Raw genomic sequence first — 26,705 nt, forward strand, 5'->3', positions numbered from 1 at the left:
GCGGCGAGCGCCTCAATATCCTGGGGGAACCACCAATATATCGCAAGATACGGTTGTGAAGCGCTTGAGCTTGGCTTGGGGATAGTCTTCCTTTACGGCAGTGCTGTTTTAGCGAGGGAGAAGACGTTACTCCCGTTGGGTTCAGCAATTTCGCGACACAGAGCGTCGTATGAAAACAAGACATTTGTCTCCAGAAAGCATGGCCGGAACAGGACAAGCGGGAGTGTTGTTGCCTGCACGGTGTTCGTGCTAACGGTATTTGAAGGCAATAGCAGAGATAACGGCGTGCAAGGGCTTTGACCTGTAGACATTCTGGGACACGATCATTTCCAGCAGCTCGAAGAAAGTGCAGAGATTCTACATGACCCTATGGCGATCCTATGCCAACTCTTGCTCAGCTCCATTCTGACAGCAGAGTAGAGGCCCGGCTTAGATTAAAGGATCCGCCGAGGAGGGGGCTCAGAGAGTGTTGCACATTTTAATTAGCATGGAAGAAAGCAAACAAGCAGTCTAAATCCCACGTGGACACGAGCCTGACCGCGCTCGAGCCACGAAATATCTTTCGCACACCTCTGCAGCAAAAGCCAAGGGACGGCAAAGGGCTACGACAACAGCAAGAGCAACGGCAGCAGCAGCAGCAGCAGCATGCATTGACATGACGACTGCTGCGACGACGTCCGAAGCAGAGACGCCGTCATCCTCGAGTAAGATGGCCGGCGGCGCCCCAATTGCGTCGCAAACATTGACGAGCGCCCAGACGAAGCCTGATCTGCTTAAGGTGGCGCGTTCTCATGTGCCGCGCTCAAGCTCCCCGGCCGCCACGATGGCGGCCTATCGGGCCTATCGAGACTCGGTCAGGCCCCCTGTTCTGTCTACCTATACCATCATGGGTTTCCTTTCGTCGGGCACGTATGGGCGCGTATACAAGGCCCGTCTCAAGAATGTGACGAGTGCGCAGCAAAGCACACAGCAACCTGGCGCAGCTCCCGGTGGCAACGAGGACGAGGCTAGCGGCTCAGTGTTTGCCATCAAGAAGTTCAAGCCCGACAAAGAGGAGCACGCTTCCTACTCGGGCATCAGCCAGAGCGCCATGAGGGAAATAGCAGTGAGTATTTGCTTCCTATTCCGGCTGCCTCGAGATCTCGCAGCTCTGACACCCAGACTTCCCAGCTCAACAGAGAGCTTTGCCACGAGAACATCGTGACGCTTCGCGAGGTGATTCTCGAAGACAAGTCAATCTACATGGTATTTTCCTATGCTTCGCATGATCTCCTCCAGATCATCCACCATCACAGCACAATCGTTCGCCAGCCAATCCCTCTACCCATGCTCAAGTCCATCCTATACCAGCTCCTCAACGGCGTCCACTATCTACACAGCAATTTTGTGCTGCATCGAGATCTAAAGCCCGCCAACATCCTCCTGACAAGCTCAGGTGTTGTCAAGATTGCCGATCTTGGGCTTGCGCGTGTCTTTGAGGCTCCACTCCAGTCGCTCTATTCTGGCGACAAGGTCGTGGTGACCATCTGGTACCGTGCCCCTGAGCTGCTGCTTGGTGCACGTCACTACACGACCAAGATTGACATGTGGGCCGTAGGCTGCATTTGGGGCGAGCTTATTGCGCTTCGACCCATGTTCAAAGGCGAGGAGGCCAAGATGGACCCAAAGAATAAGCAGACGCCCTTTCAGACGGACCAGTTTCGCAAGATCGTCGAGGTGCTTGGAACGCCCACCAAGGACGTCTGGCCTGGTATCGAAACAATGCCGGAATACAAGACGTGGTGGCCGCATCTTCAACAGCGTCTCGAGGGCTTTTCGGACGGACTGCTTAATTGGTTCTCAACCAGGACGAGGCCGCCGTCGCAGGGCTTTCCCCTCTTTCACGACTTGCTGCAGTACGATCCACTCCGGCGCTCATCTGCTGCGCAGGCCCTCAAAGACCCGTTCTTTAACGAAGTTGAACCGTTACCAACGAAGAATGTATTCGCATCACTGGCAAATACGAGAGAAGGTGAGACGGTGTACCCTGCGAGGCGCCTCATCAAGGACGACACGGACCCGAAGATGGTCAGCACAGTCCCCCAGCAGCCTCAGCCGTTGCCCGCCGCATATCAGCAGCAGCACCAGCAGCACCAGCAACAACACTCGCATCAGCAGCAGCAGCAGCAGCAGGCACAATTATCTGGTTCTTCATTGCGACCACCTCCCACAAACAATGTCTTTGGGCCAGCCTCAGCGGGCGGAGGCGCTGGCAAACTTGTAACAGGCGCGCCCGGTCCTTCTATGCTCCTCTCCTCAGCCGCAGCGGCTGGCCTCGTAGGTGGCGGCCCCTCTGCCCCTCCCCCTGCGCCGGGAAGCGTCGGGAGCGCAGGCCCCAGCAGCGTGACGAGTACGACTGGCGAGGGGGCAGGAGGCCCATCATCCTTTCACCCCGGCAGCAGCAGCCTCGTCGGACCAGCTTCGGCCTCGTCATCGACTCCCTCAACCGTACTGGCTGCCAATACAGCTGGTGGTGGTAATGGGACGGGTGCTAACGGCGGCAGTGGCGCTGGCGGAAACGCCACAGCCAGAGGAGGGTTGGTTGGAACTGCAACGGCCAATGCCAACCGGGCGGCGAAGCGGCAGAAGCTTCAGCAACAGCAACAGCAGCAATAGTAGACTGTTCCTTTCTCTCTTTTCCTTCACATTGTAAAACAAAGACAACCACTTCCATTCCATTCAAATCTTCTCTCTCAAGACGAGAACAGCCAGAACGACAATAGTGTCCAGTCTCATTGAGTGGGGCAGATTGATGGAGAGTAAGTGAAAGGCCGGGACTGATAGGTCTACTCTACTTTCCACTTTGTTGGCAACGATTCGGCCTTGCTGGCTCTTCACCACTTTGCATACGCTTGTGGTTGCTGATCCCAGCCGAATGGGCTCGACTGTTGCTGTTGCTGGGAAGCTGACGGCTGAGCTTGCGGAGGCGAAAAGGGCGATGACGAATTGGTATGTGAGTGCAAGCCGTGAGGCCGCGGCAGCTGACCACTAGGGCCCACTCCAAAAGACGGGGAGGACGAGCTCGAAGGAGTGATGGACGATGGTTGCTGCTGCTGCTGGTTGAGATGCTGCGAAGGGCCCATTGGCGAATAGGGTGGCCCCAGCGCACCTACGGAACCAAACGCAGCAGGCCCACCTCCCCAAAGGCTCGCGCCCTGACTCTGACTCTGGCCCTGCCGAGCCGACGAGATAAAGTGCGCCGCATCATTTGCGTCCCATGCTCCTCGAAGTGGAGAAGAGGAAGATCCACCACTGCCGCCTCCAGCTGCCGCATTGAAAGAGGGTTGCTGGGCAAAGTGGTGATGGGGGGTCTGAATGCCTCCATAAAAGAGATTGGACTGAGTCGACGGTAGCCCGCTTCCGCTGCCAGCGATTGCGGCACCCATCCCCATTGGAAACCCGGGCGGTACACCGATGGGCGAAGGCGGCAGCGGTGGCTGATTGAGGCCATTCTCGTCGTTCCGAATGGGCCCCGGTCCATTGAGGACCTGCAGGAGTAAGTTCTGGGCCGTCATTGGCGGCGGTGGTGACTGTTGCTGCCCTGATGGTGGCGTATCGGTCCTCTTGTCGATGAGTGTAAATTGACCACTCGCTCTTGAACCAGGAGTTCTGGGCTCCATTCCATCATCGTCATCGCCCCTCAACTCCTTTCTTGCCTCTTTCTGCTCCTGTGCTCTCGTCAGAGGTCCACGTCCTGCGAGCGTGCCTGTTGTGACGGCCTCTGCTGCCGTCGAAGTCTTTTTCGTTCTGGCGCTCGAAGGAATCAAGATCACCTCGCCATCATCATCATCATCGTCATCAGCATCGTCATCGTCGTCATCATTAGAGGCAAGTGTCCTTCGCCTTTCATCAACGGCCCTCATAGCGAGTTCGACGACATCTTCTGTCGATTCGCTCGCGATTTCACTCTTCTCATCATCGTTGGTCGCCCTGGCACCTGCTAGTGTCGTCTGCTGCTCGCTCCGAAGAGGTATGTCGCCATGGCTTCCACTGCTACTGTTGCTCGTCTCACCGAGGAGAGCCGAGTCAATGACGCTCGAGCGTCCCATGGTAGAGGTCCCTGCTCCTCCAATCGATGACTGAAGTTGCGAGTGTAGCGAGGATGAGACGACGAAGGTGTTGTTCTCGTCCTCGAATGCAATCGGGCTGTCTTCGCTCTCTGCTACGACCTTTGCATCGATGAGGATGTCAGCAATTCGGATCAAATGCTCCTCGTTGGGATGCATAGTCTTTATTTGCGCGGTCGCAGGTCTGGCAGCGTTCGAAACACCTTCGGAGGACGTGGAAGGATTTGCTTCGACGGCAAGCATGGCCTTGCGCATGGGCGCGAAGCCGCTCATATCGCTATCCTCCTCGAGTGCAAGAGGGGTGGCGCCGGATTGACCGACGGTACCCAATGAGGGCAGAGCATCAAAGGGAAAAGCGAAGCGGATGATGTTGACGAAATCGACGTATGAAACCCATAGCCTCCTCGTCGCATCGATCAGGGCAGCGTCAATCATCAGTCGGGCTTTTACCTCGTCTTCGTCAGTCGTCGTGCTCTGCGTCGTTGTGGTATTGGTCTCCTTCGACGAATTCTGACTGTCATTGGCAGCTTGGTCCACGCTCCGTTGAATGTGCTCAAGGTGACTCTTGAGCCACTTGCTTGCAATCCTCAGCGCTGGCAAGGTCCGCCGGAAAACGGCCGTGATGTTTCTAGCAACGCTTGCACTTCCTCCCTCGCCTGGTCCGCTGGGAGGATGCCGTTTCTGGCTTTCGAGGGCTTCGCGTGTTTCGGATGCGCCCACCTCGACAAGGACGCGGATCGTGGCCAAGACAACGACAAGGATCTGGTGTTCTGCGTCGGCTGCAGAGATCTTGTTGTTCAATTGAGCGATGAGGCGACTAGTGTCTGCGTCTTTGGACCTAAGGCTGAGTTCAGGTGCTTTTGGTGTCCTCCAAAGCCTTGCCGTGTAGTGCGAGGCGATGGCAGTCACAACGACTCTGACGATGGAATCGGCTTGCAGCGCCCGATCCACCAATAGTGACGAGAGGCCATCGATACAGCGAGGAGCAAACTTGGAAGAAGCAGCCCAGCTATCGAGGATAGACAAGAACATTAGACTCTAAAGCGTTGACAAATTCCGATCGAAAACTTACCGGCAACGGTGATAGAGAAGTCCGTGAAGAACAACCATGTCCTGCATCGTCTTTGTCGTCCTCTCCTCAATGGACCCAAGTAGGGGCGGTATGGTGAGGGCTTGAGTTTCTTCATGCTGCATAAGACCTTGCAAAAGCCATCGCTCAATAGATTTTCGATAAGTCGCTTCGAGGTTGCCTTTGGCCGATTCGAAAGGCGATTTGACACAGAGGGCGCGGTAGTAGTAGTAGATCGACGAGAGCACATCGCCCTTATATGAAGCCAAGACAGCCAGCTGGTTTGAAGGGCTGCCATTATCGGGAAGCAACAAGCGGGCTTGCTCGTATGCCGCTTCAGCGCGGCTGTAGTCGCGAGGCTTGGGCGAGGATTCTCGACTCGACCTGGTTGAATTCGCTCCACCGCGCTGACCTCGACCAGCAGAGCCTCCCCTTCCGCCGCCGACACCCCCCCTTCGAGCTGGCGCATGCCGTCCAGCAGCCATGGGCTTCTCGTCAGGGTCCTTGCGGTCGTCTCGATAGAGCTCGCGATATCTTGCCAAATCGCCGCACGAAACTAGAGCTTTGTGAATCATTTCAATCAGACGAGCCTCATTTGCGGGGATCTGGGCTGCCTCTACGAGCTTCGGATCGTCTCTTGCAGCGAGCGTGATTCGATCCATGCCAGTTGCCGATGCAGACGTCGCTACTGACTGCGCACCTCCAACCTCGCCGCTTGCCGGGTTATCGGGCTCGCATGGGATGCCGAGGGCCATGAGGCGAGGCTTTGCCTTTTCCACATTAAAGACACGGACTACGCGGCCTGCTAACTCTCTCCACCACTCCTCTTCCTGGCCGAGGAATTCGCGAAAGGCCGCGCGCAGACGCAGGAGGGCCGAAGCTTTCTGGCTTTGCACCTTTGCCTGCTTCTTTCGCTCTTCCTTGCTACCTTCACCTGTCCTTGCTTCGTCATTGAGGCCTCGAACTTGCTTGTCGAGCTCAGAGATGCGCGCTCGATAGATGGCGATGAGCTCGTAGGTCGTGTCGGCCCACAGGCTCGAGTCCGCGCCCTTTGCACGGCTGGTGAAGGTGCACGAAAAGAGCAGTTTCAAGTAGACGTTGCGAAGCTCACGTCTTGCGAAGTCTACCTCGGGAGATGACGACAGCTGGCTCACGTTGTTAGAGCTTTGCTTCTTTAGCCGATCCTTGAGCCTGGCGCGATGGCCTTTGGCCTCCTGATAGAGCTGCGAGGAACGTGATTCGCGAGGCGCGCCAGCTCCTGCGCCATTGTTGGCTGTCGTCGCCATCTTGGCAAGAAGTAAAATGCTCCCGCAAGAGTCTTTCAGAGGGCCTTCTGCCTCATGAGCACTCCAGGGGCGACATCTTTGTCGGAGATCAGATAGGGACGGGCTTTGTCTGAAGGGAGAGACGAGCAGAGCGAAAGGGAGGAGCCGACACACAGACCTTTCTTCGCTCCGTGGGCGGACATAACGCCACGTGACTTTGCATCACGGTGCAGCACCGTACCTCGCGGAGGATTAGGTGTGGTCAAGCCACTAGCGGCCGGAGCCCACACGCTATCGATCTTGGGGCAGTGCCGGTCGCTGGCTCATTCTCCTCTTACCTCCCTCCATCACCCACAAGCCGGGAACTTGACGAACCACAAGATGACCATCGAATGTATTACGGCTAAAGCCAATTCGGCTCTGGCGACTGTCGACAAAGTGAGTCAAGCGTGTGAACGCTTTCATGGTCACGGTGGACTGATGCTAGCTTGCAGCTCCTGCCTGTGGTGGTTTTCTCCATCGTCTTAGCTTTCCTGCCATACTCGACTCGGAAGTTGCTTGTGCAATGGCGTGGCGTCCAGGCTCTCGACGCGCAGGGCGTCCCGAAGAAGATGAAGATGTCAGGCTCTGCCTCTGCAAAGTTCGCCTGGTTCAATCTCGGTCTCCTTTTCGCTCAGATTGTCGTTTGCGCCACCACCCAGCTCGACGAGTCCAGCGACCTATTCTGACCGTCATTCGCAAAGCAGTACTATTACTATCGCCGAGCTTGCTCTTTGTTTTCAGCGCCTTCTCGTTGGCGATAAACTTGTGCAACATCACGAAGTGCTCCGAAACCCTCGTGACTCGCACGGTTGCCAATCTCGAGATCAAGAAAGACAGCGTGCCAAAGGCCACTCTTGCCGTCGGTCTGCGACATGAATCAAAATCTCAGCATGCTCGAAGCTGGCAACATTACACGATCGTCGCACCGCTTTGCATGTTCCTCGTTATCTGTTTCTCGACAGCCAACGAGCCTCTGACTATGTTCGCTTTTGCGCTCGTCTCTGCCCTTGGCGCAGGATCTTGGTCAAGCTTCATGCCACCCAGCACTTATGGCGTCAGCTCCTCCACGGGTCAGCTTTCCCTGCGGAACAGACTCTACATTGCGAGTCTATTCTCCGTCAATGGTTCAATCTTCCTCGCCGACGAGATCATGACCGGGGTTGTTAACGGAACGAGCGTCTATCACGAGCGCAAGCCTGGCCAAGGTTTTCTCGACGCCTTTCTTTCGGACAAGACCTTGTTCCAATACCTGGCACTGGTTCAGATCTTCATCTGGACCTACCTAGCTGTCGTCTCTATCGATATCTGCGCCTTTGTCTATCGCTTCGAGATGTCGCGCTTGAACAGTGCTGACAACGCCGGGAATGAAGAGTCGCCCTCCGATGGCGAGGTCTTGAAGCAGGCGATCTCCGAGACAGAAGCCGCGCACGGCGACTTGATTCGACGCACAGACATTCGCTTCTGGTACGATGCCGCCCCCATCTCTCTATCTTCTCCGTCTCTCTCCGTCGCCAAGCCTCCACCCTCCAAGACGCCCGTCTATCGAGCGACAACGTGTTCCGTCGTCCTCGTCTATCTGCTCTTCCTATTTGAGCACCTCTTCTACCTCTCGCCACTGCTGCACAAGAAAAATGCTACCCTGCACTTGCCTCTGTTCCCGAAAGAGGGCCAGATGGTCATGACGCAGTTGTACTTTCCTTCGGCTATTTGCCTCTGCCCGGCAGTGTGCATCTGCGTCGCTCTGGCCGCCAGCGCTTGGTACTACGGTGGCATGCGAGGTGTCCGCCAGCTCTGGGGATACAAGGAGCAGTGGAACATCATCAGGCCCGTCGAAGTTTCGAAGCTAGGTTCCCCAGCAGCGACAGCTTCGACCGAAACAAAGGAAACAAAGGAAGATGAAAAATCTCTCCAGCTTTTTAGCTCAGGTAGCCTGGATCACGCGGACGAGCGTAAAGACGAGGAAGAAGCGGCAGCTCTTCTCAAAGACTTTTGAAGCACCTACCTCATTGGAAGATAACCTCAGTATGATTCTGTTCTCTTGGCCTTGGCTTGGTGTCTCACGATGGAAGCAATTAATGTGAATGATTCCTTATGAAGCGATCCGGTGGATGTCTACTTTTACAAACTAGTCCGGTCAAACAAAGGTGACCTTCTTCCTCTTCTTCGCTATATCTCCGTCCTCGTCGTTGACCCCGTCAACCTCGGGACGCTGCCTCTTTGGTGGAGTGAGCCCGTCGTGCATCGTCGTGGCCTCCTCATGGGCGCTTCTCGTCAACCTCTTCAGCGGTGTAGGGCTCGCATTGCGAAGGATACCTCCCCCGCCTCCCTTATGTCTCAACAGGGGCCGCTCGTCAAGCTTGCCGGCATCTGCTCCACTGACCTCGCTCTTTGGCACAAATCGAACCGCCGGCCGGCGTAAAGGAGCGCCAGGAACGTCGTCTGGCGTAATTGGCGGCGTAGGGGGAAGCAAGGACGCATCGATGTCGAAGCTTCGTCGCTCAACGGCGTCTAGACTCTCGTCTCTTTCAGAACTACTGTGGCTATGCACTTCCTTCCTCACATCTTCCATATTCGGGGGTGAAAGTGACTCTTTCTTCGCTTGCGGCATACGCTTCATTCTTAACGGTGGCGAGGGTGTGGATTTCGAAGTCGTCGGAGCAGAAGGAGCAGAAGAGAAAAGGTAGATGGGCTTTTTGAGTCTCCTCCCTTTCTCCAGCGGCGTCGGTGCTCCATGCTCCATCCCCGCCTTCTTCTCTAGGGCCTCGCGAATCGCATCGGCTCTCAGCCTCCTCCTCCCTCCGAGAGACTCTTCTTCCTCCTCGAGCAGCCTAAGCTCCGCATCGCGAATGTCCTCCTCTTCTTCCTCCCCGTCTTCCGCCTCGACAAATTTGGGGTTGGAGACGACTGCGCGCATCGACGGGTCGTCGGACATCTTTGCCACGTTGCCCACGCCTCCTGCGACAGACGATGACGTAGATGAGGCGTCTTCGAGACGGAGGCGGAGGACCTCCTCCTCGAAGGTACCCTGCATGACGAGCGTCAGGACCTTGACGGGCCGCGTCTGGCCCGTGCGCCACGTCCGCTTGAGCGCCTGCACCCTCAAAGCCCGATCGATGATGGGCTCCAGAAAGATGGCGTGGTTCGCACACGACAGGTCAAGGCCTCGTCCACCGACATTGATTTTCATAAGCATGAATCTTGCGTACGTCTGCTTCGATGTGAATGCGGTCACGGCCTCGTTCCGCTGCGCTTGGTTCGTGCCCGAGGCATAGATAAAGTGCGGGAATCGAGCAATCTCGAGCGCCGTGGAGACTTCGTAGAGAACGTTATCGAGGTTGCTGAAGATAATCGCTTTCTCGTCTCCAGGAACCGCTTCGACGAATTCCAGCACCCTCCTCAGCTTGGTACTGGACGTGGCTGTGAGTTGCACTTTGCCCAAGCTAGAGTCACGAGGCAGAAGGGTCTGTGTTGAGCCGCTCTCCATCATGCTGGTCAGAAGGTCCTTCTCGGCGTTACGCTTCTTGCTTGTTGCTCTGGAAGAAGAATGGGCAGCTCTGCGGCCAGTTGACGTCGATGACGAAGCCTTCTTCGCAGCCTCGTTGGCTGGCAGTGACGTCATCGTCGTCCCATTGGCTGATGAGTCTCTCTTCTTGTTTTCCCTGTCCATCCGGTTCCAATATTCGCGCCTGTCTCGGACGCCACGGGTGATGAGCTCCTCGACGAGCTCCTCGTCATCTAAGTCGTGACCATCAGGCTCAACACCTTCTTTGTTGTCCAGCCCAACTTCGACGGTCGTCTGCTGCACCTTCTGTCTGGCCTCTTGTGTAACGGTGACTGCAGCTCTCTGCATGGCCATGAGCTCTTCGGCGCTCATCATCGGTTTTTGAGTCTTTGGAACCCAGTTCCCCCGGAACCAGGCCTTGGCCACGTTTTCTGGAAGATTGACCGTCTCGAACGTCACGTCATTGGAGCGATAGAGCCATTCTTTGCTCCCCGTCGCCTTTCTGAGATGTCTGATTGCCAGATTTGCGGCACTTCTATCGGCTTGCTTCCACCGCCCGGTCTTGCTGAGCATCTTCCTCGCATGGGCCAAGGCATCCCACGCCTGCTGCGCCATGTCTGGTCCACTAAAGTGGAAGCAGGATAACGAAAGATTTTCCATGATCGTCGCCAAGTACTTGCGGTTCTTTGCGTGGAAGAAGTAGTCGTCGTCTTCTCTCTGCGACCAGACGGCGTTCAGCAGGATGAGGGCCTGCAAGATGTTGAAGGTCATTCGCTCGATGGCTGTGAAACGAAGGTGTTCGACCTTTTCCTCGAGCGGTGGCAGTGGATAGTCTCTTTCTACATCTTCGGCTCGGTTGCGGACCATGACATGTGACAAAATTCGGTGCAGCCTCGTAGACGCCCCCCATCCGGATCGGAGCAGGGGCTGAGACACGTGCGTGGACCAATCCCGGCGGCCTTCGTGACCGTCCAGGGGCAGTCCGAGAAAGGAGCAGACGAGGGCGTCCAGCCGGTCGAGATCCCTCTTTTCGCTCTTAGAGACGCTGAGCATAGGCCAGTCTAGTCGCTTCGGTCTCTCCACGTCACCCTGACGCTGCTCGCTTTCCTCCTTGCCCTGTCCTTGGCGGAACAATGTCGATCCCACGAGCGTTTCGGTTGGTGTCCCGCTCACGATCCAGCGGCATTCTGCTCGTATCCGTGCAGCAAGTCTCACCATGGCGCTGTTTCCCGCGGCAACGTGGCCCTCGTCGACGACGATTCTCTTGAACTTGCACTGGAGCAGCGGGCTGGTGCCCGTCGCTGGTCCCAGATCGGGCGGCGGAGGACATCTACAGTCTCGTATCCGCGTCGCACCAATGAAAGGGCACTGGCAGGCCCGAGGCACGATTGGCCACTTGTAATCTAGCACACCCTCCTCGTTCTCACGACCAAACCTCGCGTGACTGAGAAGGATGACGTCGTATCGATTGGCCAGATCGACGGCGCTCGGCAGTGGTGAAGAAACACGAGGCAGCGAGAGAATTCGGAGCGAGCCCGGCTCCATGTGTTTGTGGAACTCTTCCTCCCACTGAAGGAGGAGTGTGCCTGTATGCGGCGGTGCCGGGGTCAGAGAGGGACAACAACATGAAAGACGGACTCTGCTTACCAGGAACAAGAACCAGCGTCGCAGGACTGAGGTAAATGCGGAGTGGCTTGCGGGGAATCTCCACGCGGTACGATCTCGTCGGGCGAGGAGGCCAGAGGTGGAAGAATGGTGTGGCGTCGATTAGCCTCTTCTGAAGAAGTCGGAGCTGGAATTGCACCTCAGGCTGATCCTCAAATTGCTCGCCAGAGAAGGGCTGCCCAGTGGCTCTGACCCGGTGCGTGCAGATATCTGAGAGCTTCGGCAGCTCGACCTTGGCAGCTTCCGGCGAGGGTGAGACCACAGTGGGTGGTTTCTTGTGCGACTTGACATACTGTCTCATGACCTTTTCCATTGTCTCGATCTCCTTTGAGTAGTTAGGCAAAGCCTCCAGTTCTCCATCGTTCTCCGGAGCCGGATCGTCGCCATGGCAGTCCTTATGTGGCCATTTAAGAGCCACCTGGCTCGTCACGGCGCTGGCCATGCCCTCCTCGTTGTCGGATACGTTCGGCAGAGTGCCTCGGGTGAGAAGGAAGAGACAGATGCACTCAATTGTCTTTCCTACGCCCATCTCTTCGCTCAAGATGCCCCCTCGAATGTCAGTGACGGGGTCGACATCGGATTCGAGCTTGACGGTGAGCGTGTGTGGGTCGACGTACAGCCTGGTGCCGTCGCCACAGAGCAATTGAACCGGCCAAGGGTCTTGCAGAGGCTGAAGCGCCTGCTCTCGTTGAAGCATCCTGGCGAGTGCATGCATTTGGTAGGTGAAGAGCTGTGATACCAGGCCTGGCGGTGCGTCGACGCCATGTGAGGGCGGCGAGGGCAGCGCTCGATAAATGCCCTGAAGCGTATGACCAGCCTGAGTGATGCTGTCAGCCTTCGTAACCAAACCATACTTCTTGCAGTCCGCAAAGACTCACCATTGTATCTCGCACGAGGTACCTCCATTTCCCCGAATCTTCCCTGACCCTGACCTCATCGAGAAATTTCAGCAGATCCTTGCGCAGCTCGCTGGTCGGCCTCACTCCGATCGCCAGTTCCATCATCGCACAGCCATCGTTGGCTGAACTCTTGACCAGGCGAACAAGGTCCTGCGACACAAGTCTGGCCAGCGCTTCATCTTGCCGGACCTCGACACAGCCAACCGACACGAACAGCCGGTCGTGCTGCCCCATGGTCGTCCTTCTCAGCGCTCGTAATTTTGCGCAGCGAGGGAATAAGCAACAGCTCTGACGCGAGGCTCGCTCTGTCGTGCCCTGTGCTTCAGCATCCGAAATCCATGCCAGCTCGAGCCAGCTGTGCTGAGCTGCCGTCGATCAAATGAGCGGATCGAAGAAGGTGAGAGGTGAACGAACCTCTCGATCACCATCAGCACTAACTCCTTTTTCAAAAAATATCGAGAGGCTCGGGCCTGCAGGGAGTGTCGCGTGGGAAAAAATTACGTTTCCTCCACAAGGACTGCCACACGCTGGGCCAACATCGACCTCACCAACTTTACAGTCTTTTGTCTAGTGTCTCGATTCAGGCCCAAACACCTTTCTTGTATGCAACATGCGCTTCCAGGCTTCCATGCCGCCTTGGCTAAAGCCTGACATTATCGAGACTGGACCAGGGCAGAGCGATCAAGGTCAAATGGATTCACAGCAGCAGCCGTCACCGACGGAAGTCTCTTCTCCGTCTTGCTCTTCGCTCGACATCCCCATCGCTTTGTTCCTGCCACTTGCTCCTCGGCACCAGAAAGAGCCCTCCTGCGAGCCGCATGTTGCATCTTATGTCCTACAAGAGCAGCAAGATGGCGACTTGGAAAGCTTCAGCGACCAGATTAGGCAAGAGGAAGTGCATACAGAGACATCTGCAAAAGTTGAGACGGGATTGTCTGGTTAGCTTCTCTTCTCTCGCTCTCTCCCTCTACTTGGTTTTGACGTCCCTGAGGCTGCATCTGACCTTGTATTTCTGCCGATCTTCGTTTTGAACAGGAGAAGTGGTTTGTACGAAGAATCCAGAGGATCTGGCGAGAAAAATAGAAGAGCAAGCTGCCCGTGAAAGTCAAGAGATTACTGCAGGATTCGATGCCATAGAAGCAAGGCTGAAAGAAATGAATAAAGTCGAGGAGAAGCTTCTATCGGAAGGCCTGGACGGCGACCGCTTGAAAGTAAAGGAGAAGAGGGCAGAGCACGGGCACACGGTCGATGAAGAGGGCATAAACATTATGGAGACCAAGGAGAGCGCCGACATTGTCAACGAGGAGAATGGCCTCAGCATCGTCGAGAGGACAGGTAGGAAAGCTACGGTTTTAAGCACAGCAAGCAAGGTGCCAGAGTCGAAGACCAAAGTAGTCCAAGGTCCAAGGGCTATGGAACCTGAGAACGTTGCTCACATCGAGGAAGCCAGTGAGGAGCATAAGAACGAGCCTTTGAAGAGCTGCCTCCAGACTCCCGAAACACAAGTCGAGACCGCTTCTGAGTTCGTCTCCGGACGCATGGCTCTGAAGAGAGAAGAGGTTGTCTGCGAAAAGTTTCAAGGTGTGTTGTTAAGTGCCTTTTCCTGTTACGAAGCTCAATCTCACGTTTCTTTCAGAAGCGGTTGAAGAGTGCGCAAAAGCCCTGCAAGAGGACGGTGCAGTGGAACTTTGGTTTGAAGACGACGATATGAACTCGTCAGGACCGGCAAAGGAGAGAGCCTTGCTAAAGGAGAAAAGCGGCAAACATGGATCGAACGGCGTTGTCTCTTGCGAAGCGAGAGCGGATGATTTCCGGAGGGCGACAAGGGGATTTCGCGGCTCGCCGGTGATGACCGACTATACTCAGGCTCCTGCAAGCGAGTCTCGTTCAGAAAGCAAGATCCAAACTGCAGTAGTGTGCAGAAAGAGATCGAGGGGCAGTTCAGCTGATGCACCGCTCAGAAAAAATCGCACACGACGCGAGCATGTCACTTTGTCGAGCCCAATTCGTGCGCGCTCAAAAGGCAGCTTTCGGGATGCAGAAGCAGAAACCGAAGCACCGATCGCGGCTGGAATGGACGGTAATGCAATACCAAGCTCTGACGCTGACGAGAGCGTTATATATGCGCCAGATCCTGTCTTTATGCGCTTCTCTGAAACACGGTCTGGATTGGAGGAGCTCTACCGAGAAGCCATGGACCTTACGAAGAAGAATGAGAAGTTGCAACGCAAGCTTGAGGGTCGCCAGAAAGAGAATGCGCTCCTCAGGCGGAAGATCAAGCAATTGCGTGCAGACAACCAAGCCAAAGAAGAGAAAAGCGACCCTGAGGGCCGAGCGAATTGAGCATCTCATCGTTCATCCCGAAAATGTGGCTTCGTCTTTATCTCGCCAATCGCGGCGAAACTACCCATAGACCCTAGCTACGTACCGCTCGCCGCTGGCAAGGGGCTATCCTGTGTAATATAGTGAAATACAGCTCCCAAAAACCATCCACAAAATGGTAGGTCGACAGCAAGGTGCGTTTAAAGTTTCCTGCAGCCTGATTTGCACCGAGAAGTCACCGAAAATATTGCAGAGAGAGTCTAGAAATGTTGAGGAAAAACCCTCTTCCAGGGCCTGTGCTATTGTTGAAGTCGATCGAGCCAGTCGGGGGATCCCTGCCTCCCTGTGCTGAGATGAGACCGAACGACCCTCGCATAGGACACTGGCAACAATCCCTGAACGAAGCTTCATCTAACTGGTAGCATCGTAGTAGTAGTCGTTAGTGGTATTGCGCACTACTCCACTTGGCCTGCCTTGTTCGCACTGTCACGCAAAGAAAGCAGACCTGTTTGTCGACGTCGAACTCTGATTAGACATCCATTAATACGAACGACCAGCTCGTGCCAACGCTCGTCCATCTGCTCATCTGTGACAGCAACACGATCTTCATCTCCGCCTGAATTATCGGCACCACAGCGACTCCTCACCGGCCGGTCCTTCTAATCGACGGGTTGCAGCAGACGGTGCAGAGCAGGAACAAGGCACGCGCGGACGCTACAGTTTCGTCATTGGATTTTCTATTCTATTTCTTCGGGGATAGGTAAAAAGCAAATCCCCCCTCTCTTGCTCTTTGAAGCAGCCAACTCGACAGCTCTTGCTTGGCTTTCTTCGTCAAGTCTTCAAGAGCCATCACCAGCCAGCGGGCGGTGCGGCTGCTGTCGGTGAGTATCGGCGACCAAATAAGCGCTAGAACCTCCTTCCAGAGCGACTGGCAGACCAGGCCAGGCTGGCTAGGGGCCTGCGCAGATCCGAATACAGCAAAGCCAGGCCTCGCCCTTTCTGACTTTTTTCTATTCAGACAGACGCGTGCGTCTTTGCCTCGCCTCTCTAAGAGAATCCCAGCCTCTCTCTTTTCCTGCCCTCGTCGCCGGTCCAATCTCTGCACCTTTGCGTTGGACTTCGTACCTCACCACCTCTTGCGCTGCTCAAAGTCAACCAAGAGGAGCTCCTCTATCTCTATAAGGGCTCGACTTGTTGGCACAGCGCTGGTATTCGTGCGCCATCCGGTTTTCAAGTCTCGTTAGCTGTTCAGCAAGAGACGAGCTCCCCACACCCGCGCACATCTCACCTCGTCCTGGCGTCAGGCGATCGCTTCCTTCAGTACAACATTTGCCCATCAACTTTTGAACACAGCCGGCGTCCTTCTCAGGAACGGTTGTCAAATCTCTCGTTTCGAAAGAGCGTAGCGGGCCACAACCCTCGGAACTGGGCTTTATAATCGCTATCTCCACACCAGGCTACGATAGCCATGTCGCTCTAGTCCGACTCTTCACTACCCTGCGCACTCGCCACCCTTTCTTGTGCAACGCTTTTTCCTCTTTCGACAGCCTAGCATTCCTCGCGCGCATTGGTAGTCACCTTCTAGAACCCTCGCCCGCCTCGATCCGCCTTACTACCCTTGTGGCGCCACTCGATCCCCCACCCCAAGGTAACACCTCGATCACATCTGCCCAAGATGATGTCCGCACCTGCGCCTTACCCAGTTGTGCAGGCCTCGGCGCCGGCGCCGGATGACCATCAAATCACCAAGCGGACGCCGTCAATCTGCGTAGACTACCTCTCTCACAACTGGACCGACGAAGATGTCTGGAGCAGCTGGAAGGCCATGACAAAGGTGAGTTGGAAGGCAAAGCAGAACAGTCCATTACTGACACACTTTTTACACCCTTGGCTCGCAATAGAAAAAGAACGAGATCGCCAACGGAGTCCGGTTGGAGAATGCGAGCTGGAGAACTTGGGCAAAGCAGAGGGGAAAGCTCAAGACCATCAGCCCAGAGACACTGAACTGGTACGTCTCGCATGCATCTTCTCTGTCCTGCCGTATATCAATCTCGTCACTGACCGGTCTTTTCCCCTCTTCAGGCTCAAGGACAGCGATGTTACCTGGCTTTATGGTCCCCTTCACGAGCATGCTGAACCTGTGCCGCCGCCAAAGGTGGCGAGCACCCAAGATCGGCTGGACCTCGACACATCGCGCATGACTAAGTCTATTCTCAAGCACCGGACCATCTCCGAAATGCTCACGACACCAGGTCGAAGCGCAAGCCCAAACATGGAGTTCCCTTCGAGTGTCGATGCGTCGAGAGAGACGAGTGACGACGAAGAAGAGGCAGTCGCAGGGCAAGGCTCGTCAAGATCAAGCGGGAGACCGGCGATCTTTGCCGTCCGGAGTGACACCAACCTCAGCGCGAAGAAGCGCAGGACGGGCGGAAGCCCTCCGGCTAGCGAGCGTCTGCTGCAGAAGCTCGACCAAGCCCCAGGCCCTGTCAGCGAGAGGAGCAACAGCAGCAACAACGTAAACGGGGGTGGAGAGGAGCGAAGACATATCAGCTTCAATCAACGCGTAGACCAGTGCATCGCAGTCGACGTCGAAGACGATAGCGATGAAGACGAAGACGGGGATGAGGACGAGGATGACGTCGACGAAGACGATTCTGACGGCGAGTACAGCGGACGTAGGGGCAGCGCGAATGAGACGTCCGAGGACGAGACGCCTTCGTCAGATGACGAGGTTCTCACAATGAAGTCGAGCCCGAGAACGTCGCCCTCCTGGCCCCTGACCTCTGCGGCGACGGTGATTTCGTCACGCGGCTCAAGCCCGGGCTCTGATCATCAGACAATTGCCAAGCTGGCGCCCACGTTGTTGAAGACCAGCGAGACATTTCCAGGTCCTTCGCCTGCTGTCGTCGACCCTACCGGCTTCAAGCAACTACATTTTGGCCCCAACGGCGAGGGCAATCAGCCAACCCTTGCAAGCCAGTCATTTGGCTACGACGATGGTGACGATGACAATGATGCCTCACAGACCCGTTACAGCCAGTGGGACGCAGATGACGACTTTGGCGGCGACTTCGACTACTTCAACGGTCCTGACATGAGCGAATCTTATCCAGGGGAGAGAGATGGCTCCAATCACGGGTCTGCAACCCACAGCTCGACGGACGACGCCAACGAAGGAGAGGATATTAACGCGACAGAAGAGAGCAATAACACGCAATCAAGTGCTGCAAGAGCTGGACCGAAGAGCATCCTCAAGCGCAGGCCGATACCTTCAGAGGCTGATTTGGCCGCTGACAGTGTCGCTGGCGATGTCGACATTCTCGGCACGTCGCAGCCAGCTTCAGCGGCGCCACCAGCGCCCGCTGTGCATTCGCCTGGAGAGGGTTTCCAGTCTCCAACCTCACCCACGTCGCCTGGCTCGCCTTCGTCGGGCGAGAGGGGACGACCGTCGCAGAGGCTAGGGAGTTCGGCCAGCTACGAGAGAGTTCAGGATGCAAGTCGAAGTGGAGGAGTTGCTGCTGCAGGAAGCAGCGGTCGAGGGAGGAGCAGCTCCAATGGCAGCATCGCATCTTCCTCGACGAGTCCGACCCCGACAGGGAGCGGTATGGGCGCGGACGACGGTGCCGGCGGGAGTTTTGCCGGTGGCAGTGGCAGTGGCACCGTCAACAACAACAGCAGCAGCAGCAGCAGCAGCAGCAACAACACTTACCGACCATCTGAACGTCGCGAATCCTTTCGAGGCCGAGCAGGCGACGGAGCAAAGGCGATGGGACCGGGGCAGCAGTCTGGCCCAGCGTCGGCGCCTCGACTAGTCCGAGGTGCCAACCAGGGGCAGTCTGCTTCTGGAACAGCCGTTGACTCAGACTCGGATGGTAGGGGCAGCTTCGTTTTTGCGAGTCCAAACTACCCTGCCAGCCCGCTGTTGGGCGATCGCAAGGAGGGCGAAACGGATGGCTCAGATGGCCTCAGAACAGGCGGCGACGGAAATGATGCCAAGATGTACGGACGACGAGAGGACGACTCAAAGTGGGCCGACGAGGGCGCCCCCACTGCGGTTGCCTCGTCTCCCGTACAAGCCAAGAAGAGGAGCAGTGCCAGTGGCAAGAAGGTGAAGAAGCAGCAAGCAGGCGACGAGTATGTCGATGACAACAACGAAGGACACCAACGCTTGAGTGTCGATCTGGAAAATTTGCCCAGAGTTGATGCGAGCAAGAGCCCAGAAGACGCTCCCGGGGGCCCCACGCCACTGAACACGCCCACGCTGGCGCTGGCCAAGTCACGGTCCTCTGCCAGACAGCGAGGAGGCTCGACCTCTACTGCTGGACGGTCGACAGATGAGGACAGCAAGGCGCCGCCGAGTCCGACGATTCCGAGGCGATCAAGTGCGACGGGTGCTCTTGTTGCCCCCAGCGATGCTGATCGAGACGCCGGTGTTCGCGTTCCCCTGGCCCACGACTACGTAGAAGAAGATGAAGGCGGCATCGTGGGGAGGGCCGTCGAGATTGTCAACACAGCTAGGGATCTCATCGGTGCCTTGCTCGGGACCGGCGGCGATCGGGGCCGGAGCTGGAGGGAGGCTTCATGATTCCTTCAACACGCAAACACACAAACATACAAATAGCTCGATTCAGGTTCTCTCGGTTGAATGGCCAGGTCACATTCTCTAAGACTCTCACCCAAGCCATGTTCGCGGCGACCCACCCTAGCACATCTGTCGCCTCATTCCCTCCTCTTTTATCAATCGATGGGCATTGTTCAGGTATAGCACTCTTTTGCGCTAGTCAGCCGGGATTGAGCTGAGCGCATGTTCTTCAGTCCCAAAGAAAGTGAGGACTGACATGCAAGAAGTCCACGGCACTCCGGTGCGTACAGAGCCAAGCACAAGACTTGTTTCAGGCCGCGTGTCAAGCCTTCTTCGGTACGTGTTCGGAAAACAGTGAAGGCAGGACTTCGGATCTACCGTGATCGGAAACGGTGAGGGCGAAACTTCGGATCTACTCTTATTCGGAATCGAGACGGAGCCAGACGTGGGCCAGATCCGTGCCCTGGCTGTAAGGGTCACTTATTCCACTCGGCACGCGGTCGGTTGGAAGTGACTTTTGCCAGTCAGCAGGGGGACCCTCCGATTAATCAAACACCGCACGTACACTCAACATTGTATTTGCCCGTCCTTTGTTCTACCGACGGCACGGAGAGAGAGGGTCAATGACGATTTGTTCGCACACAGCTCGCCCGTTCTTTGCCTTGGCATCCTGGTGCAGCGCACAGCCGCTTCAGAAAACACCTAGGCCCTACGACGGCAGAAGATAATCATATGCGCAGCCCGCTTTGAATTCTTTTGCAAATTGTTTGACCGCGTGTCGCAGCAACAGCGAGAGAAGGAGGCGGTGCGGACGCGCGCGCGGCGCGCACACAGAGAGAGGAAAAAGTGGCACCATGCGGCGGCGCAAGCCGGGTTTTTTTTTTTTTTTTTCTCAGGTTTTAAGACTTATCCAAGTGACGTGTGTTGTTCCGCAAGGAAAGATGCGAAAAGTAAAAATAGGACGGCGTTGCAGGCGGCGCAGGCACACGTTGGGCATCAAATGGGTAGAGGGGGTGGCAGCCCAGGCGCCACAGAGCTGTATTTGAATAGGAAAGATGAGGCGCGAACGACAGGAAGGTGGGGAGGCCCAAGAGGTGAAGAGTAGCTGTTCCTCTATCACCACCTGCTCTCTCTCTATCTTTCCATTTTCTTTTGCAAGACCGGTCGTTTTCTACCTAGATCCCCCCGGTCGGCTTCCTCTGCTAGCAGGCCTCGGTCTCTGGAACAATGCTTGGCAAGCAGCAGTCGAAGGGATACGACCGCATTCCTACCGAAGCTGATGAGGACGAAAAGCCGTACGACGTCGACATTGAGCCTGTGCACGATGATAACGACGAGCTCCTCCTCGCTGCTCGGGGAGCACAGCGGCACGGGCGTCAACCAAGATGCACATGGATCATCGACAAACGCTTTACAGTGCCCTTGATCTGTCTCGTCGTGACCCTGGTGCTCTCGATTCACTTCGACTGCCCCAGCACTCTCTACCTCTATCTCGCCTACCTCTTTGTGGGCTTCCCAATGGACATCGCCTACGAGCTTTATCCTCGTGCTACCAACACCGACAACGGCGGCGCAAATGTGAGCAAGTCGAGGAGGATCGGCAAGCTCAGGGCAGTGCACCTTGCGAAGCTGCTGGCGGCATTCTCGATTTGGTGCTGGGCGCTCGCCTCACCGCTGTTGGGGCTCACTCTTCATCCAGGTCCCATCGGGGACAGCCAGGTGGGGATGCCTTCTTCCCTTTTACTGAAGCCTCTGGCGACGACGACAGCGACGAGGCCAACAACACCGACCCACCGACCTCAGGGGCCCATCTTCCTCGCGGCAAACCTATACAATTCGGCGCACCTCTTTCCACGCTTTACTTCGAGCCTCCTCGACCTCATCGATACGCTGGGAGGGCCTTCCAACATCTACGTGAGCCTGTACGAGTCCAACTCCGCCGACGGCGGCCAAATGCAACACCACTTGGCCGATCTCGACAGCGTCCTGGCGGCCCGCAACGTCTCGCGGAGGATCCACTGGGGAGGCGACACGTTTCGCGAGGAGCGTGTCGGCAAGGAGGATCGCAAGCGGGGGAGGATCCGCTATTTGGCCAAGGTCAGAAACGAGGCATTGCGGCCGCTCGACGAGGGGCTGAGGGGTATCGACGGGAGAGATTTCACCAAGGTGCTTTGGCTGAATGAGTGAGTGAGGCGCAAGGCGCAACCTTAGATCCTGAGCCAGACTCGAGGGCAGATGCTAACGGGTGCCGAATTTTAACAACAGCATCGTCTTTGATGCACCCTCGATCATGACACTGCTCGATACGATGGGCGGTGCATATGACCTTGCATGTGCTTTCGACTACATCCCCCTTGGCCTCTACGATACGTGGGTGACGCGCGACGTAGAGGGCTTCCGCACCAAGCCGCTGTGGCCCTACTTTGAACGACAGAGCGACGTGGAGAAGCTGCAGAGGGGCCAGCCGATATCAGTCAACAGCTGCTGGAACGGCGCGGCAGCCTTCGACGCCAAGTGGTTTGTTTTACCGGCGAACTCGTCTGGCGGAGCGCGCACATCGACGATCAGGTTCAGGACGTCTTCGAAGTGTCACTCGTCCGAGTGCCTCTTGGCTTCGCTTGACATTCACAAGCACCACCGCAGCCTCGACCCGACCTCGAGGCCGCGCATCTACATGAACCCGCTCGTTTCGGTCGCATACGAGGCGCGCATCTACTTTCTCTACAACGGCCTCATGAAGTGGACCATTGTGCAGCCGTGGCACGTCGTGTGGGAGGGTTGGGTGTCCAGCTGGCTCTTCAAGCGCTGGACCGACGTGGGCAGAAAGGAACCGAGCTGCAGAGAGGCGTTCAAAGATGACTGGGCACCCCCTCCTCCTCCTTATTCAGAAGGAGAGGAAAGGACAGCCATCATCAAAGCGGCAAGCAGGTAGAAACCAAGTCGAGATCTCTTTCTCTCTCGCTCACATATCCAGTAATATAGAGTTTCCAGTTTTGAGACCATTGTTTTTGGGTGATCTATTACTGCTGTGCAAGCTCCCCTTTACCCCTTCCTGGACCCGCTACACGACTTTCTCGACTGGGTCGCTGAATATTCTCCGGCCGGCCTTCCAGTTGGAGTAGTATCGGAGGTAGGCCTCGTTGAGAACGAGGGTAAGGACCTGCGACGAGGGTGGATCAGCTTGTGAATAGATTGCGAGGGGAAAGGGCAACGCACTGTGTGAGGCGCAATCCGCGCAAGGTGAGCCGTTGTGCCCTTGTACCACGCCAGTGGCCCCTCGGTCTTGGCCGTGAGGTAGAGGCAGTGCAGTGGGCCTCTGTACAGCGTCCCGACGGACTTTCCCCTCGCTTTCCAAGTCGAAAGAGGAAAGAAGCAGGAGCGTAAGTGGGGGGGTTTGAATGTTAGAAAGAGGGACCCTGACTCACCATCGATCATCGTCGGCTGGTTGTACACCCTGCTCAACGCCGTGTCGGCAGGCTGCATGACTGCACAGACGCAGAGGCCGCTAAACGTCGACGAGGCCAGGTATGTCCAAAAGGAGTTTGGCTTGCCCGCAAGAAGCAAGAAGGGATTGTAGGTGCCCAGGGCATTGTTGTCGGGCGTGAGACCGACGAGGTAGGTCTTGAACCAGTTGTAGGCCGGCAGCTGCACTGTGCTCCCCATCGCTGTCCGGAGGATGGCTGCGTCCATGCCTCTGGCCAGCCCGCGCACGCCGTCGGTCCTAACGATGCTCACCAGGCCGTCGAGGGCATTTTTGTAGTGGTACGACGTCTTCCCGATGGTGAAGTGGGGTGAGTAGGCCTGCTGACGCGCCTTGACGAGGAACAGCGGGTTGCCCAGGATCGCACCGACGACGCCCGAGCTGGCACCCGCAGCCAGTGCACCGGGTGCCCAGACCTCTTTGACGTCGCGCCCGGCAAGACGACTGAATGCGCGCCGAAAGGGCTCGTAGAAGCCCAGGCGGCTGCCGTTGAGGCAGACCTGGTAGACGAGGGCCGCACCGAGGCCGCGCTGGACACCGGCGACGCCCTCGGTCCGTGCCGTCTTGCGCAGGCAGTCCCATGCGTTTTTGTAGAGCCGCTGCTTGGAGGCGCCCGACTCCAGCAGCTCGCCCTGGAGCTGCATCCTCGTCTTGACCGCCTCGGCGGGGTTCGAGAAGAGGACGGCACTCGACGCAGCGCAGGACCCGACGGCGAATCCCTCGAGCGTCGAAATCTTGACGGGCGGCGCCGGCGCCGCGACTTGCGTCTCGGGGCCCTTGAGTCCAGGCCCAGTCGTGCCAGCATTGGCGCCCGTTTGCGCCCTCTGTACAGACGCCATTTGCACGACGAGATCGATCAGATCGGTGGAGGCAAAGAAGAAAACGGTTCCCGAAGACCCTCAGAAAATTGCAAAGCGCGTTCGGTCTTGCCGTTCTTCCGTCCGTACGTCCGGGTGTCCTGCGTCCGGCGTGTCCGTCAGTCTGCTCATCGCTTTCGCGGTTGGTGAAGGCCTTTTGCCGTCTCTTCGTCAAATGTCACTGTTTCGGTTGGCTTATCGAAAATCACACAATTCTGGCTTCTTCTTCTTCTTCTTTTCATGGTAATCGTTTAAATCATCAGAGCGAGAAAGAGAGACCTGTATATACACAACCACTACCATCGCTTCCTTTTAAGAATTCACTTGACTTGGCCCTTGTCCACTTTACAGCTTCTTCTCGACAATGGCGCGCAGGTCCTTGTTGGCCTTGTCGAACGAGCGGATACCCTCGTGGAGCTTGTCGAACGCCATGGTGTCGTCGAAGAGAGCCCACGAGAACTTGGCGTGGTCGTCGACAAACGAGACCTTCTCCATGGGGTCCGACTTCTTGGCGCTCTCGGGCGAGAGCTTGCGCTCGAGGCCACCCTGCTTCTTCTTGAGCTCCTCGAGGAGCGCAGGCGAGATGGTGAGGAAGTCGCAGCCGGCGAGCTCGGTGATCTCGTCGACGTTGCGGAACGAAGCGCCCATGACAATCGTCTTGTAACCGTGCTGCTTGTAGTAGTTGTAGATCTTGGTCACCGACTTGACACCAGGGTCCTCGTGGGGTGCGTACGAGTCCTTGCCCTCGGCCTTCTTGAACCAGTCGAGAATGCGGCCAACGAAGGGGCTGATGAGCGTGACACCAGCCTCGGCGCAGGCGACGGCCTGGCCGAAGCCGAAGAGGAGGGTGAGGTTGCAGTGGATGCCGTCCTCCTTCTCGAGCTCCCTGGCAGCCTGGATACCGTCCCAGGTCGAGGCAATCTTGATGAGGACGCGCTCCTTCTCGACGCCCTGCTCCTTGTAGAGCTGGATGAGGTGCTTGGCCTTGGCCTTGGTGGCCTCCTTGTCGAACGACAGGGCAGCGTCGACCTCGGTCGAGACACGGCCAGGGATGATCTTAAGGATCTCGACACCGAACTCGACGAGGAGGCGGTCGCAGGCAAGGTCGACCTGCTTCTGCTTGTCGTTGCCGCCCTGCTCCTTGGCGTACTTGACAGCAACGTCAATCAGACGAGCGTACTTCTCCTGCTTGACAGCGGCGAGGATGAGCGACTGCAGAGGAAGAAGAATAAAGTCAGCCACAGCTTCTCCAGGCGGTCTCCATGCGTCAAAAAGCAGCGACTTACAGGGTTGGTTGTCGCATCCTGGGGCTTGTAAGCGTCGATCGACTCGAAGTCACCCGAGTCGGAAACGACTGTGGCGAAAGTGAAGAGGATAATCAGTAACTTGTAACGAGAGAGAAGAGAGGGAGAGAAGAGATTTAAAGGGTGGGGGAAAAGGAAGGAGATAAGTACTCACCAGCAGTGTACTGCTTGAGAGCGTCGAGCTGAGTGCCGGCCATTGTAGTTATGAAAAGTGGTAAGCTACAGGAAGAGGAGGGCTGGAACTGTAAATCTTTTGGTAAAGGGTGGTGGGAAAGGAGGAAAAGTTCGACGAGGTGTTGGAAGCTTTTATGTGGACCGAATGCTGCCGTCCGTTCGTGCACCACCCTTTTGTTGGTCCGACCGAGAGAGAGAAGTTGTAATCTTCGCGATCGCAAATTTTGAATTAAAGCCTTGAACAAGGGTTCAGAAATTCTAATCTGCACCTTCAGATCGTCATGTGCAAGCTATCGCCTCGATCGCCCTCTTGACCGGGTCCCGGGACGAGGCCTTCACACCATCATCTGCTTCTTTTCCCCAGCTGCTTCCATCTGTGAGTCGACAGGGCATCACTCTTATCATTGTCCAACATCGTCGACAAAAAAAAAGCCCGAGGGAAGGAGACCCTGTCGAAGAGGGTAGTCGAAGAACGCATAGGAAGACCTCCCTCACCGTCCGATGACGTTATCTCGCGCGAACTTTGCCACGTGTTTTAGAAACCACTCTCGACAAGGGAGGACGAACTATCATTGATGCACCTTGGACGTGCAGACATGAATTCACAAACTTAGAGGGACGGCGGGAAAGCAGGTTTGTAGTGATAGATGGATTGCTGGCCTTACTGCGCCACGGCACCGTACTGTTGAATAATAGGATCAGCGCGAGCCCTCGGCGAACAGGCATGAATGACTCACGTTGGGCGGGGGCTGGTTGACCTGCGCTCCGGGAGCGGCCTCGTAGACGCCCGAGCCCTTGTACTGTGGGGTTTGGTACGAGTGTGAGCTTTCCCTGCCTCTTCACATAGCAAGGTCACAAAGCAAAACTCACGACGAATCCGTGAAGACCGTACTTCTCCTCGGCCTTCATCTGTTGGGTTGCGGCTCATGTCAGCAAAGCTCCTCCTGATGGAACAGTTCATCCGACTCGTCACAAACCTTCTTGTAGATGAGCCAGACTGGCAAAGGAGACTGGTTATCAGTCTGAAGTCTTCGAAAGAGCAAGGATTGCACTTTTTCTTGAGCCGATCAAAGAGCGCTACTCACAGGCATGAATGTGACCGGGCAGGTAGCCCAGAATGGTGAGGAGGATGTTGATCAGACTGGGCCGCACTGTCAGCTCGCGCACGTTAACTAATCGCGAAGCTACCAATCACGAGGCTCACAGATCACAGGAGCATCCCGTCACAATGGCGGCTGCCGCCGGCTAGAGATCACGTTTCATGTGGTCAGTCTTGGGACTCTTTAGACCGCTTGTCTACTGCACCTCTACTCACAGGGAAGAGAATAGCCACGAGGATGAGGAGGATGTCGCTGCCCTTGACCATGATGGAGACGCTTCAGCTGGTAGTGATGGTTGATTGTGGAAGCAGAATGCGGATGATAAGATCTCACACCG

At 56.4% G+C, this 26,705-nt stretch overlaps 10 protein-coding genes across 10 annotated transcripts; 5 read left to right on the forward strand and 5 right to left on the reverse strand.

The window, feature by feature from the left end:
• Positions 1-577: 577 nt before the first annotated feature.
• On the forward strand, positions 578-2,732 carry FA10DRAFT_265105 (kinase-like protein). Its single transcript, XM_025520924.1, has 2 exons — positions 578-1,105; positions 1,171-2,732. The coding sequence occupies exons 1-2, from the start codon at positions 656-658 to the stop codon at positions 2,653-2,655; spliced, it is 1,935 nt and encodes a 644-aa protein (XP_025378434.1). The 5' UTR covers positions 578-655; the 3' UTR covers positions 2,656-2,732.
• FA10DRAFT_265106 (hypothetical protein) lies at positions 2,423-6,590 on the reverse strand. The gene is made up of 2 exons (XM_025520925.1): positions 5,179-6,590; positions 2,423-5,115 (listed from the first exon to the last, which is right to left on the reverse strand). The coding sequence occupies exons 1-2, from the start codon at positions 6,459-6,461 to the stop codon at positions 2,874-2,876; spliced, it is 3,525 nt and encodes a 1,174-aa protein (XP_025378435.1). The 5' UTR covers positions 6,462-6,590; the 3' UTR covers positions 2,423-2,873.
• A 128-nt stretch (positions 6,591-6,718) lies between these two features.
• On the forward strand, positions 6,719-8,570 carry FA10DRAFT_299867 (hypothetical protein). The gene is made up of 2 exons (XM_025524765.1): positions 6,719-6,878; positions 6,935-8,570. The coding sequence occupies exon 2, from the start codon at positions 7,006-7,008 to the stop codon at positions 8,473-8,475; it is 1,470 nt and encodes a 489-aa protein (XP_025378436.1). The 5' UTR covers positions 6,719-6,878; positions 6,935-7,005; the 3' UTR covers positions 8,476-8,570.
• Positions 8,550-12,968, reverse strand: FA10DRAFT_299868 (hypothetical protein). Its single transcript, XM_025524766.1, has 3 exons — positions 12,528-12,968; positions 11,632-12,466; positions 8,550-11,570 (listed from the first exon to the last, which is right to left on the reverse strand). Exons 1-3 carry the CDS (start codon positions 12,780-12,782, stop codon positions 8,617-8,619), a joined length of 4,044 nt encoding a protein of 1,347 aa, XP_025378437.1. The 5' UTR covers positions 12,783-12,968; the 3' UTR covers positions 8,550-8,616.
• Positions 12,969-14,062: 1,094 nt separating this feature from the next.
• Positions 14,063-15,013, forward strand: FA10DRAFT_62801 (hypothetical protein). The gene has a single exon (XM_025525616.1). It carries the CDS (start codon positions 14,256-14,258, stop codon positions 14,889-14,891), a length of 636 nt encoding a protein of 211 aa, XP_025378438.1. The 5' UTR covers positions 14,063-14,255; the 3' UTR covers positions 14,892-15,013.
• A 1,532-nt stretch (positions 15,014-16,545) lies between these two features.
• On the forward strand, positions 16,546-19,455 carry FA10DRAFT_258658 (hypothetical protein; the record flags this gene model as incomplete). Its single annotated transcript, XM_025519918.1, has 3 exons — positions 16,546-16,704; positions 16,772-16,878; positions 16,953-19,455. 3 exons carry the CDS (start codon positions 16,546-16,548, stop codon positions 19,453-19,455), a joined length of 2,769 nt encoding a protein of 922 aa, XP_025378439.1.
• A 947-nt stretch (positions 19,456-20,402) lies between these two features.
• FA10DRAFT_265112 (hypothetical protein) lies at positions 20,403-22,494 on the forward strand. The gene is made up of 2 exons (XM_025520926.1): positions 20,403-21,635; positions 21,718-22,494. Exons 1-2 carry the CDS (start codon positions 20,680-20,682, stop codon positions 22,382-22,384), a joined length of 1,623 nt encoding a protein of 540 aa, XP_025378440.1. The 5' UTR covers positions 20,403-20,679; the 3' UTR covers positions 22,385-22,494.
• FA10DRAFT_265113 (mitochondrial carrier) lies at positions 22,436-23,797 on the reverse strand. Its single transcript, XM_025520927.1, has 3 exons — positions 22,878-23,797; positions 22,669-22,799; positions 22,436-22,612 (listed from the first exon to the last, which is right to left on the reverse strand). Exons 1-3 carry the CDS (start codon positions 23,770-23,772, stop codon positions 22,514-22,516), a joined length of 1,125 nt encoding a protein of 374 aa, XP_025378441.1. The 5' UTR covers positions 23,773-23,797; the 3' UTR covers positions 22,436-22,513.
• Positions 23,798-24,022: 225 nt separating this feature from the next.
• On the reverse strand, positions 24,023-25,363 carry FA10DRAFT_265114 (transaldolase). The gene is made up of 3 exons (XM_025520928.1): positions 25,249-25,363; positions 25,077-25,144; positions 24,023-25,002 (listed from the first exon to the last, which is right to left on the reverse strand). The coding sequence occupies exons 1-3, from the start codon at positions 25,289-25,291 to the stop codon at positions 24,136-24,138; spliced, it is 978 nt and encodes a 325-aa protein (XP_025378442.1). The 5' UTR covers positions 25,292-25,363; the 3' UTR covers positions 24,023-24,135.
• A 566-nt stretch (positions 25,364-25,929) lies between these two features.
• On the reverse strand, positions 25,930-26,634 carry FA10DRAFT_284187 (UPF0057-domain-containing protein; the record flags this gene model as incomplete). The annotated part of the gene is made up of 7 exons (XM_025523899.1): positions 25,930-25,950; positions 26,006-26,068; positions 26,139-26,177; positions 26,246-26,265; positions 26,354-26,409; positions 26,473-26,513; positions 26,584-26,634. 7 exons carry the CDS (start codon positions 26,632-26,634, stop codon positions 25,930-25,932), a joined length of 291 nt encoding a protein of 96 aa, XP_025378443.1.
• Positions 26,635-26,705: the final 71 nt, after the last annotated feature.

Source organism: Acaromyces ingoldii (assembly GCF_003144295.1).
Source record: "Acaromyces ingoldii strain MCA 4198 unplaced genomic scaffold FA10scaffold_2, whole genome shotgun sequence".
Classification (NCBI taxonomy): Eukaryota; Fungi; Basidiomycota; class Exobasidiomycetes; order Exobasidiales; family Cryptobasidiaceae; genus Acaromyces; species Acaromyces ingoldii.